Genomic DNA, 19,635 nt, shown 5'->3' on the forward strand with positions numbered 1-19,635 from the left:
AAACCATACTTGTTGGGTAGAAGTGTATCTATTGTAATTTGTTTCTTTTGGTCTCAAAGAAAACACATAGATTTTATATAGTTTTTCACTTGAAAACTTTCTGCTCATCTTTAAATGCTGTCTTTTTAGAATTAGTAACAAAGCCAAACTGACATACATGGTAGCATACTCTTCAGACTATGAAAACAGTCAATGTAGAAAAACGTACTGTAATCTTCTAAGGAAGTTACTAGGATCCTTATCGCATTAAAGAACATGACTTCAGTGAACATACAGTGTATTGCAAGGCACAAGGATTACTTGAGCCTACAAAGTTTAGAGAGAGTATATTAGACAACTGAACAAGGGGGGGGGGGGGGGGGGAAGGTGGTGAAGGCACTGGACAAGGCAGAGTTTCTCCATGAAAACTGGGCTGCCAGCTCCCAAGGCTGACACACACTGCCAGGACTGCAGGTCAGATATATTTCCACAGCTAAGAAAGATGTTTTGCAGTCTAGTAGTGGCCACATCATGCTTCATTTCACTTTGTAACTGCTTGTTTCCAGCCTTTTTCCTGTAACTCTGCACTTGATTTTGGGCACTTTATTATTAAACATTCACTTGTTTTACTATAAAGTCTGTCTAGTTTTGTGGAACAAAGGGAACCAGGGTGAAAAGAATAAGCATAGTGGAAATTTTTTACCACAAAGATAGCAAATTTATCTGAGACAGGATACACTGGCAATCTCGACAGATATGCATTCAGAAAACTTGGTTTAGCAGTGCACATTGTCTGAGAGAAAAATGTCACTGAGGTTACCAACTGGTGGCTTTAGGGAACCTCTGCAGGCAGTGATTACCATCCCTTCTGCAGAGAGTACAGGCAATGAATCCCTCACAGACCAAGATGTTTAGGCAGTTATACCTTTGGAAGTTTGTTTTGTCTACAAAATAGGTATGTTTACCAGAATGCACATTTAAATAATTTTGGCGATTGTCTGTAATGCAGTATCCATTTTTCTAGTACCACTAAACATGAGTAAAAACAACACACAGCTGAGAAGAATGTAGTAGCAGAAATTTGAATGACACAGTAATGCATATTAGATGCCTAGATACAAATCCATCTACTCACCATTCTTATTTCTAACTCATTTTCCTTTTGGTCTTTAACACTTCTGCCTCATTTTCAGTGTCTTTTGCACCCCAGTTTGCTGCATTTCTCCTCTATTTTCAATGGCATCTGCTCAACATGCTTCTCTCCTTAACTGAGAGGATGCATGTTTCCTTGGAGTTTATTTTTCCTTGCTGCTTTTGTTCCTTCAATTAGAACATACCACAGCAATAGTGGAGATAAGGGCCAAAATAACTTCTGAGTGATACTATTTGTCTTATTCATCAAAGGATGCTAAAGAACACACTGCAGAATGTGCAATTAGAAATACAGCACAGTGTTACTGGGGCTGTTCCACAGCTGCAGCCGTATGGCTGAGCCTACACTGCAGCCTGAACGTGGTGACTGTAGCTCACCCAGGTACACAAGAGATATAAACTGCTGATCTCAGTCTTGCCATGGCAGCACTGGCTCAAGACTACCACCACCAGTCTGTTTTTTGATAGGTAAGAACAGTGTGATGCCATGCTAGCTTCCACCATCAGATTCTTTTTTTTTTTTTTAATGCCTCCCTAGCAGATTTTTAAACACAACCCACTTAGAACATCTTCCTCCAAGAATAGTCTGGCTATTATCGTTTTAAGGCATCCCCATTAGTTTCCTGTTAAGATTCAACTCTCTTGACAAACAGCATGTTTAAAGCTAAACAAAAAAACCCCAAATTATTATTTGCAGCAGATTTTCTCTCTCCAGCAACAATTTATCATAATATTTTTAGGTTTTTTTTTTTTCTTTGTTTTATTTTTCAATGAGAACAGTAATTTCTGAGAAAGTAAGTAACAATCTGTTTTCAGTTTGTAAGCATAAAACTTGAAAATTGTATCAAAGCTAGGATTTTTTCAGCAAATGTTCCTGAATTCTGGTAAAAAGCCATACTTTTTAAAAACTTACATAATCAAAAAAATACATGTTTAAAGCAGTCGGTGAGAGAACACTGTAACCAACGCTGGACCTTGAGAACCACATGGTAGCTAAGCCCTTTTTGCTTCTCTCCTCATTTCTCACCAGCCCAGGAGGCATCAGCCACCAGCAGTGACACTGCACAAAGCCTCACCTCAGCTGCAGGGACTCCCTCAGGTGGCCGACAGTGGAGAACGATCATCCCTTCGATAGGAACCTCCTTCCCTTGTGGGTCTTGCTCAAAGTTTTTCCGTAAATCTGCAGAGTTTAATGCAATAATTCATTATACCTCCAAAAGCCATTCCTCCCCAAACAATACTATGTAGGCTGCAGAAGTAAGCAACAACACCGCTTTGCCATATTCTTCTCTTAAGTGTGGGTATAAAGCAATGGACAACTGAGAGTTACCAATTCTTTCCTAGATGAGAGGCAAAGAGATCCTATCATCTTTAGTTTGTTTCCATCTCTCCACCTTTAAGGAACGATCTGTGTGTGACTACAGAGACAATCAATTTTAGAAGCCCCAAACTCCGTGGTTCCAGTTGTTGCCCTTCCACAACACAAGAATTAAATGCAAGAACAACAATGTGGTATTGTTAGGGTGCTGTTAGAACCAATTGAATGAATCCAAGACTAGGTGAGTAATTTTCCTAGTACATGCTACTTCAAATGAGTGCCAGGATATTTTATAAAATGTTCTAAGCTAGATGTGTTGTTTAGATCGCCTACATACTGCAAGCTGTAGGGAAAGAAGGAAAGGACTGAGAGTGATTCCGCACATTCCAAACTGGCTGATTACAAGATTGTTTCATTTCAGATGCCATGGCCCAGCTAGTAATTCAGGGAAAGGAACAGGGCATATTGTCTCAAGAGTCGCACTGATGTGGCCGCAGCGCTACTATGTACAAGTGTCTGGGTAAACCAGAACAGACACAAAGGAAGCCTGTATCCAGTGGCATTAACCTAACCCAGACATGCCCATGGATATGTAAAGTTTTGCTTGCTGTGAAAGGAAAACAAAACGGAAGGAATGTTACTTACTACATGTGCTTTGAGAGTTAGGATGTTTCCATTAGACATACTCATTTTCTTCAAACAGTGTCTCAGATTCCAGAGTGTGGATTTACTGAGTTAATTTTCTCATTGCTTACACTTCATGAAATACACCCCCTTAAACAGCAGAGGCTCTGACTCAGTTACACTTTAATATATTTTCTAAAATACTTTAAGACTTAATTTAGCAAGCCGATCACTAGAGAAAGATGCACGCAGTGCATGTATTCTCCTTTTTATGATTCTTTGTTAATGTTGATTTTTTTTCCCCACAGATAACCAATATGTTCTCCAGTACTCTATTTAAAAAGTCATTCATTAACAGTTAGGCTGCAGTTCTGCCTACAAATGCCTTTATTAGGATGAAAAAGGGAGTAAGAGCCATCTTTTCATTTTCTCTGCATTCCACACTATCACAAAGAAATACGTACCTGCTTTTTCAGAGAAATATAAAGTGCTGTAATGCTTTGGACTTGACTCACAAGACAGAATCTCTAGGCTTTAGGTGCAAAAAAAAAAAAAGTAAAAAGCAAAGGAAAAAAAAGTTGACAGTACCACACTATGCATCACAATGACAAGTGCTGTGAAAAAGTTATGGGTTCTGTATGCTATCACAAATTGGACCTACACACTGTCATCTCTAGTCCTCTACAGGGTATTCTCCAAGACAGAAATCCATGCCCCAAATTAAGTAGCTAGGTTGTTCACCACAGACAGGATGACACAGGTCCATGAAAGGGTGAGCCCTGGGAACTCATGGGGGTGGTTTATAGACATCTGTTGGCAGCTATTCATTTTTTCTGTCTGGAGTACTAACAAGTCCCATCATCTCTGCACTCAAGAATTGCTGTTCTTTTCATAAAAAAAACATGGCTTCAAGTAACAGTAGCACAGCAATTGGCCAGTACAGGAACACAGTTCTCAGGCGAAACATTCAGCTACGCTCAGTACATTACATAAAACAGAAACGAAGAGCACTCTCTGGCATGCCTGCTAGGTTAATATGATATCTGCAGTTATGGATGGTAGCTGGGGATGTGGTTTGCTAAAGAACTGGTACCACAGTGATGGGTTTAAAAGTCCCATCACACAGCTCCACCTGCTTCTGCTCATTCTGATTTTTACTCATATTGCCATATTATAGGGTTGGGAAATCACAGTGCGGAGAAAAGTCAATAAAAATTCAATTCAGAATAATAGTTCTTTGCAGCTTAGCAATACAGGGGAATTATTAGCTCATTCAGGGTTATGACAGTTAATGCAGTAAAATAAAAAATTGAATTTACACATATTTACACATTCAAACTAAAACAGCCAACAAAACCCCCTGTCATTTATAAAATCCAGGAGTAGTTACATTGTCCTATTATTTATTTCAAATGTTTATTTTAAGTTATCCTGTTAAAAAGAGCATAATTTTAGAAAGATTTATCAAGAATTTCTAGAACACTACCTGATAAAAGTTACCACTCAGAGTTTCTTGCTTGAACCTCAGAAACTCCTTCTTCCTGCCTCTCATCTCCTTCCGAGAAGCATTTCTCCCAACTCTTTGCAGGTTGTTGCCATCATTTCCTGGGGCTAGGTCTTTAAAGACCTGAACTGGTGATTTAAAGGAAAAGGGTTCACAACAGATTGGGGGAAAGTAATTTCCTGAACTCTCTGCAAGCAGCACTGCTGCAAAACGATGGTTTCAGGCTCTGATTCTGTTAGAAAAATGTAGCAGATCTAATTGCAAGGTAAAAATGGGGTGAGCCTTTGAGTATCTCCACAGTCTCACAGTAACAATTGTATTTAGGTTCTGTCTTTTTTTATGTCCCGTTTGCTATGATGGCATTTATTGACTCTTCCATTTTTTGCATCTTTCAAATAATGATCTGTTAATTGTGAGTTATAACACTACACCACACTATTTCAGGTACGAAGAGCAGAGATAAACTGAGTCTGAATACTTCCTATCTGGGGACAATGGTTGTCCTCTGCTCCCCACTGTATTAAAAATTGTGGAATGAGTCTTCTATTCTAAAAGAGATTAAGCCAAATAACTCCCCTTCCCCAATAACTCTTAATTAATCTACAGTGGTGTTATTTAAAACTTAACATTTGTCAGCCTACAAGACCAGAGTTATTCCCTTTGTTTAAAGTAGGAAGTAATGATGCTCCCTAAGCAGATAGTGACAGCAACTACCATAACTACATGGCCGCCTTCAAAATTACCACTGGTAGCGACTCTGTCACTGTTTGGCATGACTTAGAAAGACATACATTTTAACTGAATAATTCACAACTCTGCAGAGTGGAATTCCTTTCTAATCCCATTATGGCAAGCAGCAGGCATATAGAATCATTTATAAGTAGCTTAACAGCACAGTGTAACTATGCAGGGTCCAATTTCTTAATACGGGATGTCACACCATGTGATTCTATAGGTCATGCAGCTGGCTCCAAAGTCAAAGCATAAGGCCTTGCAGAAAGCATATGAAAGAGCAGATGTTAGCACCTGGGAACACACACCAGCCTCAAATCCATTCCCATCTCCCTCTAGTAACCTTTGGTCACAACGAGGGTGGCAGTGAGATGGAATAATCCTACCAGCCAGAAGTTGAAGAAGAGGATTGCTATTAGCCATCTTCCCACACAAGAAGGGCTGATCCTCTGTGTAATGTCCTCCAACACGGGAAGCACATGTTGAGAATAACTTTCTCATTATGACACATGCAATATATCGGCTGACTTTGAGAAGCTGTTGTCCGATTTTCCAGTCCAAGCATGATGTGCAAGAATAATACTTTTACCTTGTCACAAGAAGGAAATTTTTCCTAAGTCACTTTAACTTCTCTGAATGACAGATTCAATCATCTGATCTAGATTTCACATCAACTATGTAGTTAAAGTGGAAGACTACCTACCTTGCTCATGACAAATTTTATTATCTTCAGTAGTGTTTCTTATAAATGTCTATAGGAACAGCATTTAAAAGGATTTTTTTCTCAACAATGTATATTTAGTCCCATAGAGAAATGATGGAATTTCTGTAGCAGTCTTAGTTCTGTTTAAGATTTTTGCCCCTCATTTCCTTAAAAAAAGGAGGGAAGGTATTTTTTCCTCTACTGATTGGAATTATTCCATTTTTCCTACTTTTATCTCATTTTCCCCACAGCTTATCATACCTGACGACCAATGATAGGCTTCAATATTGAGAACCAAATTAAAAATACTATGCTACAAAAGCTTCTAATGCATTCTTGCAGTTTTTTTTGTACAAAGTGTAGAAGACAGACTTTGTTAAATGGTTTTCCATATTTTTTTAGACCCCTGTGATCAACATGGAGCAAAAGGGCACTTTCCAGGGGATTTTCAATTTGCATTAACCTTTTTTATTACATTGCATTGTTGTGACACTGTGCATATGCAGTCCAGAACCTCTGAAACAGACTTGCTGGGTGTAAATGCAAATCAATCAATCCACATTAAAATAAAAGAAAGCTCTGAAAAAAAACACCATGGCATGCTTTCTGTGATACTCCTACAGTATCTGATAGGGAAGGCTTGCAAAGACAGCAGTACCTTACCAGTATCCATTTATATTTAACCTTAAAAGAACAGTATTTTTCCATACCTTACAAAACCTAGAATAGCAGAACATTTACTCCACTCACAAGCTATGCGAACAGATGCCTTCCTACTCTTTGAGGTCCCTAGATGGCTCCATGCAACACATTGACACCAGTAATCTTCTGGCCCATGAAAATCTTCCACCTGCTGTCTCGTCACATTGATGAACACCTCTCGAACTTTCAATCCTAAAGGGGAAAGATACAGAAAATTAGCTGATACAGGCTTACTTGGGCATAAAGCTAAGGTTAGCCAAACCTTTTCTTTTAATTGAACAATTCCATTTTTAATCAAGGCAAAGCTTTAATTACTTTGACAATAATACATGGCTACTAATTAAATTCTAAAAGCTGAGTAGGTCATAATGCATTGAGTTACAAAAATTACCCACTCACTGTGGTCTTTGCAAGAACACCATTCTCAGAAACCTTGTCTCTTGTGCCTTTTTCACCCAGAATGTTTATCTGGAATTTTATAATATAATATACAACAAAATTATCTTCTGATCTAACGTCTCAGTGCCCTTGAAAGCCTTTCTGAAGTACCCTGGTAAGGCCCCCAATCAAGTCAAACAGCCAGAACTATGCATGGATGACAGGAACTAATCAAATGCCCCACTGAATTCCAGCCTGTTCCAGCCACTACTACCGCAGTTCCATCCAGCAGCCATTTCCTCATACAGGAGAGAAAAGCTGTTTCTTATACTTGCAGCACAGAGAAAGTTAAGCTCAAGCCATTACAGCCTGGGAGGAGGAGAAAAGAAAGAGAGGGGAATAAATTTCACAACTCACAAATGGAAATGGCCACCCTATCCTTCTGGGAAGCAAGTGAACCAGCTACAAAACTGAAGTCTTGCCTTTCTTCGCTTTCACAAACAGAAGTGTTTATAACATCAGACCGATACCTTGCTTATTTTACACTGTTTCCCAAAGTATAACCTTGCTAAATTCAACCTGCAGTGCAATGTTGTTGTCTACTGCAAATTCACCGGTTGTCTATCAAAACGAATGCATATCTCTTTCCTGAGGTAGGAATCAGTTACACCTAAACAGCTGAGAAAAAGATCTACGGGAATAATCAAGGCTAGCCAGGAGTAAAGATGGGAAAAGCCCTGTGCTTTTTTTTTTAGCCTGCTGCCATTTTCATAACCTCCTGGGCACAGGTGAAATTTAGCAGTATTGCCCTTCAGACCAGAAGCATTTGCTTCAGACAAAGCTTGAAGGTAAATACAAGACATCAAGAAGCCTTGTAAACCTGACACCTGATTTTATACACTTGGGATGTTTGCCATATCTGCAACTACCTTTGCATGACAACCTTGGGGAGAAGAAATATAATCCAAATCTGGGTTAAGAGGCATTAGGAATCATGTGAAAGAGCCAGTCAGAAAAACATTAATTTGAAAATAGAAAACATTCATGCCTACTACTTTCTTCTTTCTCCTCCTCTGCAGTCCCAAGATACTTACTTCCCCTTCACTGGAAATGAATGAAAACTCAATCTTAAAATATTTCATGCCTGTGAAGTTTATAAAGCAGCAAGAAATTTCTAAACCTGAACTCCATAAAAATTGGCTTCCACTTAATCTCAGGCATCATTAACAGCTGGGTATTTCACTTCTGAAAGGCACTAGGAAGTCAACATGTTCCTTTGGTAAACAGGAGAGATGAGGCCCACTGGGGATGCTCACTGAAGTGAGGAGGGGAAGGTCAGACAAGCTTTAAATACTATAAAGTGATACAAAATTTTTGCTACTTTTCCAGCAACAGGCAAAGGGGGGGTTTACTACTTTTCATTTATCCTGTTTGGCTTACTGTATTTCACAATGATACTTAAAGACATGGACAAACCTGCAATAGCTTCCTAAGTTGTCTCAATTATCGTTTTAGGCACTCAAATATTTATTCACTCTGTAATAAACAAACAGAGGTTTCCTGGTTGTTTTTATTTGCATTTTGTTTTTTTAAATATGTTCATGCAGTTTTCAACAGAACTGTTTACAAAACATCCCTTTATTTTCTGCCATGGTGAAAACAAGCCATTATGAAATAAACACAGCACACGGAACTCAGCAGTTCTGTCAGAAACTCCTCTCCTTGCTGACATACTGACTGTAGAATGCATGATGAAAATGCACCATCTCAATTTAAACATCCAAGCTGCTCTGCCAGCGATGAATCTTTGGATTCTCAGCCATACATGATTTTGTAGAGGGATCTTTATGGGTTAAAGATAAGAGCAGCTACACTAAGATTCATTAGAGAGCATCCGAGTCCTGGTGACCTGACACAGCAGATCTTCACCGGCTGAAGATTTGGCATCCCACCATGCTGTATGACACTGGCAGACATACACTTTCTTGTTACTTACCTATGGCAAATCAAGCTGTGTGCAGTCCCCGAGTGACCTCAATCAAAGCTACAAAGCATCAAAGCTCCAGAGCCTCCAAATCCAAGCTAATTTGCAACCATGTCCAACAAGGTTGCAACCCATCTACTTAAAGACTTTGACAAGGGTGTAAAATGATTAAGTCCTTGACAAATACTGACCTTTCTAAGATGGCCTGTCTCCAGTCAGGAATCACTCATCCAGCATTCAATTAGCTGACATGCACTTCTGTGCAGCCATGTACATCGTATCCGCCTGCGTGTCAATGCTGCCTGTAAACAGTGTTGCTCTGTAGGTTGCTGTGAAGGTACAGCCTCTTGCTGTACCTGAGTATCTCCAGCTATCCTCTCATCCCATGATCAGCTCATTCCCACCATGACCTCTAAGCAGTATCCTCCTGGGGAGAGAACGCTCCCTGTTACCAGCCATTAACTACAGCCCTGCTGACAGTGCTGCCGTTCACCCACCTGGTTCTGGTACGCCGTCTACTGAACTCTCTCAATTTCTGAGATACTCTAGGAATTTTTGGAAGCAGCAAATACAAATGAAGGTATGAGAACCACATATTGTACAGCTTACCGGTGCATCCATGCTAACAACAGAATCTTTACTGATACCAAACAAAAAAAATCATCACATGATGATGATTTTTTTGAGAAGCGGAAGCCATTTCTAGGCTCATTGGTACTGTAAAATTCTGAACAGTCGTCAGTGAATACAGGCATTTACAGCTTCAGATTTATTAAGGTAGCATATTCTCCAGCCCAGCTCTTCCTTTCATTGACACATTATTTAATTAACCTATATATAAGCCTATACTTTCTGAAGCAACATTTAATGTGGTTTGAATCAGGCAAACAAACAGCACATGATTTTGAGAAGCTGGTGGTTCAGCATTTTGAGAACGGGACAGGGAGGAATTCAGCTCCTCTTAAAGGTCTCCCAATTTGCCAATAGACAAAATAAATGCATCCAAAATAGCAGAATCACAGAATTGTTGAGGTTGGAAGGGACCTCTGGAGAACATCAAGTCTTTGGGGAAAGTTCTGTTTTGTTTATGGAGAAAGTACACCTATTTTCATTTGTTTTAGAAACAACTACAGAAAGCAAACCTATCAGGAACAGAGGCATATATTCTTCATTTATCATCACTATATTTCACCAACAAATATACTCACCTACCCTCTGCATCTCAAGAAATGTCAGGAAAATTGTTCATAGGAAATGACACAGAATGAAAAATCCATGCAAATAAAAAACAGGCACATAATAAACAAGAGCAACATTTTACCTGTGACTTGTATAACTCTAATAAGCACTGCAAGTCCAACCCTTTAAATTATTGTGCAAATTATAACCATCATCTTTTGTTATACAGTACAGCCTTACAGAATATAAAATTATGACTATGGTACTGATATGCTAATAAGCTTTCTGCACTGTTGGATGGTTTAGCTGCAGATAGACTAATGCTGGCAGCAGATGAATAATTGCTCTCCATGTACTAAACATAACAGAGCTGCACAGAACTTCAGCATTTGTCAGCTTTATTTGTTTAAATGAGAAAAACACTGACAGCAGTTATTGCTGTAATCCTGTTATTTATCAGACAAGAAAACTGTAGTTACTCTTAGCAGGTCTGATCCTCTGGTGAAACCAGAAGTTGAAATATTTATAAACTAATTCTGAGGTGCATGCTGCAATGTTCAGGCAAGAAAAATAAAGCAGAAGGAAATTAATCAAACTGTAATTATTATATTTTTATCACAGTAGCATCTACTAGCTCAGGCTCTCACTTTATGAGGCAGAATACATAGAGAGAGCAAAGTTCCTGTTCTGCCACATTTATGGAAAAAAACCAGAAAAGGCAGACCACGGATTACTATCTTTTCTGCAACTCAGGAAATAAGGCAGGAGAGGATGAAATAACGTGGTCTCTAACCGACCAATTGACTGTGGCAGCACAGAGATGGGAACCCGTATCCGTCGTACTTGCAGCATGTGTCAGCCTGCCTGCACTGATTTTCTGCACAAACAGCAGAAAATCCACAACCCGAGAGACTTCAGTGCAAACTCTTCAAGCCCACCAGGACCTCTTACATTCTCAGGCAGCCAGCACGTCACAGCCTGTAACTACAAAGCTTACAAAACTACAAAAATCCTTCCTCTCCTGCTGCTCCTCCTCTTCAAATTAACAGCAACTCCTGTGTTACTCCAAGATTTTTATTTCTGTCCTATAAAAACAAAATCTTGCAAAACTGGATTCCATATTTATCACAATGACAAAATATACCCATTGTCTACCAACAGCTGTCCTTCCTGTCCTTTTATATGTACACAATACAGTGCTGTAGGTAAAATCCATCAGACCAGTGTGCTTTCAAGTACCATTGCCAAGTAATTCTTGCATATGCCTGGCTAAGAGCTTACTGGCAGGAATGTATAGAGATGCTAGGATTCATTTCTTGTATTCAGCATTAAATTTCCTCTTGTTTGGGTTTCTTGTTGCTGTTTTCCACCACTGTTCTATACATCATCTCAGAATTTTAATCACATAACAAATAGTGGAAGGATGGAAAAGGACAGACCCTTTTTAATGTACTGTAACCTCCCTTTAGTGAGCACACCAGAATCACACCCTTTAAACCAGAGGCACCATTCTTGGCATAAATTCTAGTGCAGTTTTTCACAGATGGAGCCCACGCAGTACGCAGAACACTGTGCATGCTTGGTAATAGACGTGTTTATGCCCCAGATTTGACTCCAGAAACAAGGGCACTGCCAGTATGCAGATTAATTCTAAAAAAACCAACAACCCCAATAGTCTGCTGTTTACTGAAGACTAAGGAAGAGTTCCAAAATAATTTATGGACATGGATACATCATGGTGAGAGAACATCCATGCCTGTCCTTCAACATTACACTGTACATAGCCTTTAGTTACATTTTTGTGTCCTAAGTACCATTATGGTAGTTTTTGGAACACACGGACATGCTGCACTGTCTGGACCAGACTTACGCTTAGAGAACAATACTTTTAGGGTCAGTTCTGTCCCTGGGTTAAATTCAAACCTGCAACATTTATATTCCAGATCCCATTTGCTAAGCCTATGCCTCCATGTCTCAAACGTCAACGTTACTGGTGTTATTAAAACAAAAACAAACCAAAAACACCTAATGTTACTTTATCTTCTTTTATTCTGTTATTAATCCAAGACTTAGAAAACATAATTGCAGTATTCACAAGACAGATTTTCATTAACCATATGGAAGAAAAACATTTAGGGACGACATTTCTTCTATATTGATTCAGCAATGCCTTTAGAAGTAAAGGTTATGCCTATTAAATTATTTTTGAAAAGGTAACTGTAAAAATTAAAATTCATCCAGATTAACATTTACAAAAAGCCTTTAGTATGAAATTTCTTCAGAATGTGTCACTTAAAAAGAATGCCAAACACCACTTTAGGAGATGTAACTTCTTTTTAAATGGCATTTTTTCCTCTAAAAAGGAATTTCTTGCATTGATAGAGAGGATGTTATGCATACACTGCTATTTCCAAGACATGGAGTTGCCTAGCAATCTTGGAATTTAAAAAGAGAAGAAAAGCAATAACAACACAGAATTGTGAAATTACAAGACGATGTAGCATTAAATTGGTTTGCAATACTTATCAAGATGCTTCTAAATGAGAAAAGATATAGGGTGTGCTGGGAGCATGATAAAATCTGTTGATCATTTTCAACTTTCTCCCTTCTCATTCTCTTCTTTTAGATACACACTTTTACACAACGGATTTCTCCTACTTAGCTTTATTACCTACCAAATACCTACCACTGCTTGGAGGTGAAGGCAAATTTCAATCACCACATTGGTGGTTTTTCAGGGTTCATCCTGACGGGAATTTCATAAAAACATACGTTTCCCTGTTTCTAGTTCCCACTACAAATTACACCACTGAAATACAGAGAATTACTCTTCCCTGCAGAACTGTTATTTTCTTACAGAAAGCTCACTGTTTATGGTTAGTGTTTGATCAGGCCTTATGTCTCCACCTGGAGAAGTTGGTGGTGCGTATCCAGTTTGTTACCATCTCGTTTAACGCCTCCTACATGCATAGCCATTTTAATTCCCTTTGTTTTCCTCATTCATACTATGCCTCTTCTGCCAGGATCTGTATTCCCCTTCTCTGCCTGTCAGCTCTGTCCTTTTCTTACCCTCTTCCAGCCACTGCTTTCCGTTTTTCATTTTGGGAAACTGCTTCTCCCAACTCTGCAAAGCTGTGTCTACAGGGTACGTCACAAGCAGATACGAGCTGGCTTTACTGACACCCCAAGCCAACCAAAACACGTTGTCACCATAGCCCAGCAATAAGTTTATGCCAATACACCGGGCCCTCCTACCATGGCTTATTGGCTCTCCTCAGGGCAGAGCGGACTTCGTCCTGTGACTTTTGAGTTAAAGCCAGTTCCCACTCCTTTAGCTCAGTGCAAGCCTGCAACTACCTGCTAAGTCACACGACTCTTCTGTTTGCGTAGACTCTGCATTCAGATATATCTCCCAAAGGACACATTAGCCCTTACCTGTAGTCTCATCCATGCTTTCTTCAGACACGTGCTCATTTTGATGGACCCATTCACCATTGCACTTGAAGAAAATCTGCATAGCTGGCATAGCTTTACAGCGTAAGACAATTGGGTTGCTTTTTATAATGTAGGCATCATCTGGTTCCTCCATAAAATGAGGCAGTGTTCCAGGAGCAGATGGGATAGACTCTGGAAGCGCTTCACTGTTATCATTTCCTGAAAGGGAAGAAAAGGAAAATACACATTTTTCTTGTTGTTCACCCTTTGTATCATCTCATTTAATTGGTTGAATACCATTTGGGATTTTGTTAAAAACTAAGTTTACTAGAGAAACACCTGTAGAACTCAATAGCTGTCAGGATTGTGCTTTGTAAGGAATTTGACACACACACACACACACACACACACACACACAAATATCAGGTAATTTAAGTGTAAGAACTGTCGAGAAAATTGTCAGAAAAGAAGCATCAGAATCATCAGAAAACTGCATCATCACTATTGCCAATTTTATAGATGGGGAACTGAGGCACAGAAAGATTAAATGAGCCACCTAAGGTCATACAGAAAGTCTGTGGAAGAAGTAGAAACTAAACCTTATTCTCTTGAGAGTGACAGCCCAGTGCCTTAACTACCAGATCTTCCTTTCTTTCACTGAGTTTTATTTCCTTTAGAGAGTTGCTGTAGATTTAACAGGGATCAGAGTGTTAACCACAGAGAAATATATTTATACGAACAGCATTACTGTAGTACTCCAACACTTGAATAAGCAAACTGTGATTTCTTACCCACTTAGAGAAAATTTTCAATATGCTTTTACACTGTTCCCATTTACTACAGCCCCTTTAAGGTGATATAAAAGTGTAAAAGTGGTTTCTGTAGGGCCAGAAACTGCAAGATAGTGAGCTTTCTCAGCTTATATCACAGATGGTAGGATCCAAGGGCATTCGTTCAGCAATGTATAAGCTGACGTGTCTTATTTTATGAATTCCTGTGCTTAGACATAAACATAGAAGCACTGCAATAGAAGCTTTTCCTTTACTGCAACTCTTCTAATTGAGTCAAATCCTAGTTGCTGCTGTCAAAACCGGGAAATTCCCATTGATTTTTAGCAACACTGGGATTTATTTCAGTAGTTTGTCAGTTTTGTGAGAAAATTCTGAGAACAGCAACAAAAATAAGTCAGAAAGGATCAATTTATGAAGGAAGATTAGAAAGTACTGAATATGTACAGTGTAGCCAAACGGTAACATAGGAGGACATAGTCTATATGCAGATGAAGGGAACATAGCATCAGAGAAAGAGGAATAGCTGAGGGCAATATATATGTGATTTAACCGAAACCAGTGAAATTAAGTTAGATGAAAGGTAAGTTATGATGATATGAAGTAAGTCTAAAAACCTTCACAGGTCTAGTAGATTACAGAATAATGAGAACATACTTTGTCTTTATTTCTATTAAAAATAGGTATCTCTCAGTTAGCACTCAGTATATCTGTGTGTGCAAATACACACTATGTGCTGAGATCATTACGACTTTCAAATGAGTTCAATGGTTTAAACTACATTCACAGTGTACTTTATAAAATATTATTATAATTTTCAGCATTTTACTACTGAACATTAATGCCAATTTCCATCTTGTCAATCTTCAGTAATACTGCGTCCCTGCAGGCTTTATTAAATCCATGCTTTATAGGAAATAACAAAAATGTCATTATAAGATTTTGGAGAGGCTTGGAAATCCCACGCTCTCATCAATGCTTTGAGTATTTCACATGGCAGCAACACGCCTGCGTTGAGGAAGAATAGCAGACAATTTTATAAGGATCATTCAGCTAGAGAACTTAGAATGACCCACTGTTATTCCACTAAATTTGCTATTTAGGGCAAGACACAAAGGATGAAATCCCAGCCCCACTGAAATTAAAGGCACAATTCTCCTCGCAAGTGGCATCCAGATTTAATGATATGCCTTTATATTCTTGTTAAGCGTTACTAATGGGCACCTGAAAACAACAGATTCTACACGTCTTAGGGGATTGTGATGCTTTTGTCCAGCTCACCTCCCCAACAGATAAATTGAGTGAAGCACAAAATATTTTGTGCTGTCACCAGCAGAATGGTTTTGGGCTTTGGAAGTGGCTCCCTCCTCCTAAAGAAAACATTTAACATAAAGAGGTAAGTCAAGGTGCATCTTTTCACTTAAACATAACTGGCACTTCATTAAGTGTCCTTGAAAATCAAACAAAGATCACAGTACACAAAAGGAGGAACGATTTTCTATATCCTGTCTCCAACAGACAGATATTACTATATTTTTGCATGCTCTGCAAATGTAATTGCTTGAATTCCCTGTTGTACAACATTTTATCATCCAGATGAAATCAGCATCTGGCAAGAATTTACTTCACTGAGTACAAGTTCACACAACCATTAGCGGAGGTGAGCAAAGCAACTCATTACCCTGTCCTGTGTGAGGTTAGGCTGGAAGGCAACTCTATGCCTGTAAGAAAATTCACAAAGGATTTGCATTCCTTGTTTTTTGTTTATGGAGGTACTACTTTTCTCCATGTGGCTACCTAATCAGGTAGGGACTGCAATGACACCCATTTGAAGTGTTGTGATATCTAGAAGTTTTGCATCATAAATATCTAGCGTGATTTATGATACATAAGACTTACTTTACTGGTCCCTATATCATGCTTAAACAGAAGAATCACACAGCAGTATTTCCAATACATTAAAATAAATACCCTTCTGCATTTATATGTTGCACTCTGGCCCTAAGCAAGATGACATTTCCTGCCATACACGCTAAAAAAGTGATGATTAGACAAGTTGCAGTGTCTACAGCTCCCTGGGACTGGAACAGGTACGATCACACTCTGAACAAGCGCTACCATTTACTTAACCACAGCTACAACAGGGAATTTATCAGTGAATTGGGAATGCATACTCATGTCAATTTTTAACTGTTTACTGATGCCGAGTGAAGTTAGATTAACAAATGAGATATTTTTTTCTTTCACTTTCAAAGGCTGTGAGAGACTGAAAGAGTTAATATCTCAAACATTGTGGTGGGGCAAGTTCTGCTTAAAGAGAAACCCTGCACAGCAAGGAACCAAGGTGAAAAGCCCATCAGCTCAGACATCAGCAACAGGAGGGGGAGGGTGTGCTGGAGGGTGTGCAGTTCCCTGTTCTGATAAGCGGTTCTGATACAAAGATCAAACAATGGTAGCGTCTGCTGGGAAGGAGAAGTTACTCCACAAATGACCCCCAAGCCCAAAGGCTCACAAACTGTTCATTAACCTGAAAAGTTCAGGTGCCCGCCCGAAGGAGGGACAAGGATAATAAAAAGGAGACCAACTGAAGGCCCGGGCATGCAAGCCCGCTGGAACTGGACCCATCGGCTGACGACCCCTCGGCTGACTGGACCAATGCTGGACCCAGGACCAGTGAAATCTTTCTCTCTTCCTTTCTCTCTTTGTCTTCTCTCTCTCCTTTTCCTTTTCCACAATCCCTACACCTCATCCATTTCAAGATCTAAAATGTTGACCAAGTCTGGGACTAAGAGTGGATCCAGCCGCCCCAGGCCCTTCTCTGAGGAGGAGTCTGGAAAGCGAGGGGGTCTGCTCTGAACCTCATGACTCAACGGGAGGGATCTCCTTATTCCCTGAATTGATGTATATGGTTACACAGTTTACAGAAGTAGTCTTATGCCAATTCCTGTTGTGAGAAACCCTGCCGCCTACTACCACGCCTCCCCAGTTCCGTTTGCTTCTGTCATAAATAAAATCTTTAACTGATCGTTTGGTGACATTTCACCTTAATTTAGCCTGAGGGAATTTTGAATTAAATAGGACTCCCTGGTCTGTCCGGTCTGGGTCATGACAAAGGCCACCCTTTTCTTTACTCTTACTTTTTTTTTTTCATCCATCCTGCATCTTCTACTAGTAAGGACTCCTTTCTAGCCTTGGAGTCTTTCCAGTTTTTATCTCAAAGCTACATATTCTTACCAATCTGTATAAGTGAAGTTTGTCATGCTAAAGAAAGGATAGACTTATACAGAACTCCTCTCTGCGAGCGCTCTGAGTGCTTCACAAATCTTAAAACCACAGAATAAAAGTAGAAGACTTTGCTTTAGCAGAAATGTATTTGTTTCACACACTACCTCCTCAAACATCTATACAGCAAATAAATGCATTTAAAAACAATCAGCATTAAGTCTGATCTCTGAAATGCTCCTGTTTAAAGACCATAGTGCACTATTAGTAGAAAAAAAATCTAGCACTTGTACAAGCTGTCCACCATGAGATACTAATGCATTCATTGACAGTCATCTGAATCAGTGGTGTTCTGTGATTACCTTCAATTTCTTTGGTAACAATGTTGGTAAAATGTACTTTCTCTTCTGGTATTACCTGCCAGATCAACAGACTCCATATGTGCATGCAGGTGTGACAGAGCTGAAAAACTGAAACTTTCTTGTTCTAGGAGATACTACTCTGATTCCACTAGTTCGTATGTTGCAGTCAACCTAAAAGAACTTCCAGTACACTGAAGCTTTTTCAACCATACTGTAGTATCAGTAAAATTCATATCTGCTACATCCTTCTCCCTGTATTTTTGCAACTGTTAGAGGGCAACTTCTGACATACTGGTATCACTCTGTACTATCACTTTTCCAAGTTGATGGGCCAGTTCCTTAAGATCACAGGAACAACTGGTCTCATGATTTCAAATTGCATTGCCTAGCTCACTGTGCCTCTTGATCCTGTATGCATCAGAGGTCATGCAACAGACTTGTACAAGCTTCAGGGGAGGGTAAAATTATGTGAACAAAGAGGCTAAAGAAAGGAGTATTTGGCCCAAAATGTTATTTTGTGTTCAGGTCCTAAGCAATTTGTCTACAGCAATACATAGAAAAGCAAGATTAGATGAATTATTATGAGACATTTCAATTCTCTCTAAAAATAATCTAGAAGTACCTAGCTGAAACAGGAAGATGTACTGAGCCAGCCAAACCTGTATCACGCAACTCACCTCCCTCACTGATGACTTCAACTGAATGCAATTCATTGTTTCAGAAATATGCTTCTTGGAAGTACACTACAGAATCCAAACAGTCCAGAATATAAAATAAAGACACTATATTTACATCTCTGTAACTACATATATACACACACGATTAAATATGTAAATCACAGGAGCTGTCACAGACCTCAATCACATCAGTGCTAATTAGATAAGGTGTAGGAAGATAATGCCTAGATACTGCCCATTCTTAATCAGGTAGAACAGATCCTAAGGTCAAGTCCTAAAAAATGTTATTTAGAAGGCTAACACTGATCTTCTATAAATATATATGCATTTCAGGTTAAATAATATTTGAGCTGAGATAACTACAGTAGCTGCTGACCAAAGCAAAGCCTCTCCTAAAGTGCGCTGAATACTTGGAATTTTGTGCATCATCTTTTTTTGTACCCTAACTTGTATTCAAATTCATCTGAAAGCCTAGTGGAACTTTGTAAGGGTTTTGATTTCAAATTATTAAGGTTTTTCATTTATAACTGTCAGTTTTCAAGATTCAGGCCATTCATGGGTATAGAAAAATGGCTGTTTTAATGCAACAGTGAATGACAGAAGACCAAACTATCAAACACAATTCTTGTATTTTTCATTCCTGGAAAATTACCTTTCAGGAAGTGCTTTGTGTTTTATGTTCTGCACACTAGTCCAATAGGGACTTTAAATCTTTTTGTGACAATAATAGAAACAAAAAAGAAAGGAGAAAAAACCCAAACAAACTTAGGAACAAACACTAAATTCTTCTATGAAATAAATATACTGCTGTTAGTTGTCAGATCACACTAGAAAATCTTGATAGCAGCAGACATGAATCCTTCAGTATTTCAAAACAGATTAGGATATAATTTAGA

At 39.0% G+C, this 19,635-nt stretch overlaps 1 protein-coding gene across 1 annotated transcript in view; it reads right to left on the reverse strand.

Moving 5' to 3' along the window:
• UNC5D (unc-5 netrin receptor D) overlaps positions 1-19,635 on the reverse strand; it is a 166,979-nt gene that overhangs the window by 70,512 nt on the left and 76,832 nt on the right. The window contains exons 2-4 of the mRNA XM_075042190.1: positions 13,691-13,909; positions 6,763-6,906; positions 2,208-2,311 (exon numbers count right to left, since the gene is read on the reverse strand). Of these exons, the coding sequence (XP_074898291.1) occupies positions 2,208-2,311; positions 6,763-6,906; positions 13,691-13,909 (467 nt within the window). The remainder of the gene's footprint in view (positions 1-2,207; positions 2,312-6,762; positions 6,907-13,690; positions 13,910-19,635) is intronic.

This window comes from Buteo buteo, chromosome 12 (assembly GCF_964188355.1).
Source record: "Buteo buteo chromosome 12, bButBut1.hap1.1, whole genome shotgun sequence".
Classification (NCBI taxonomy): Eukaryota; Metazoa; Chordata; class Aves; order Accipitriformes; family Accipitridae; genus Buteo; species Buteo buteo.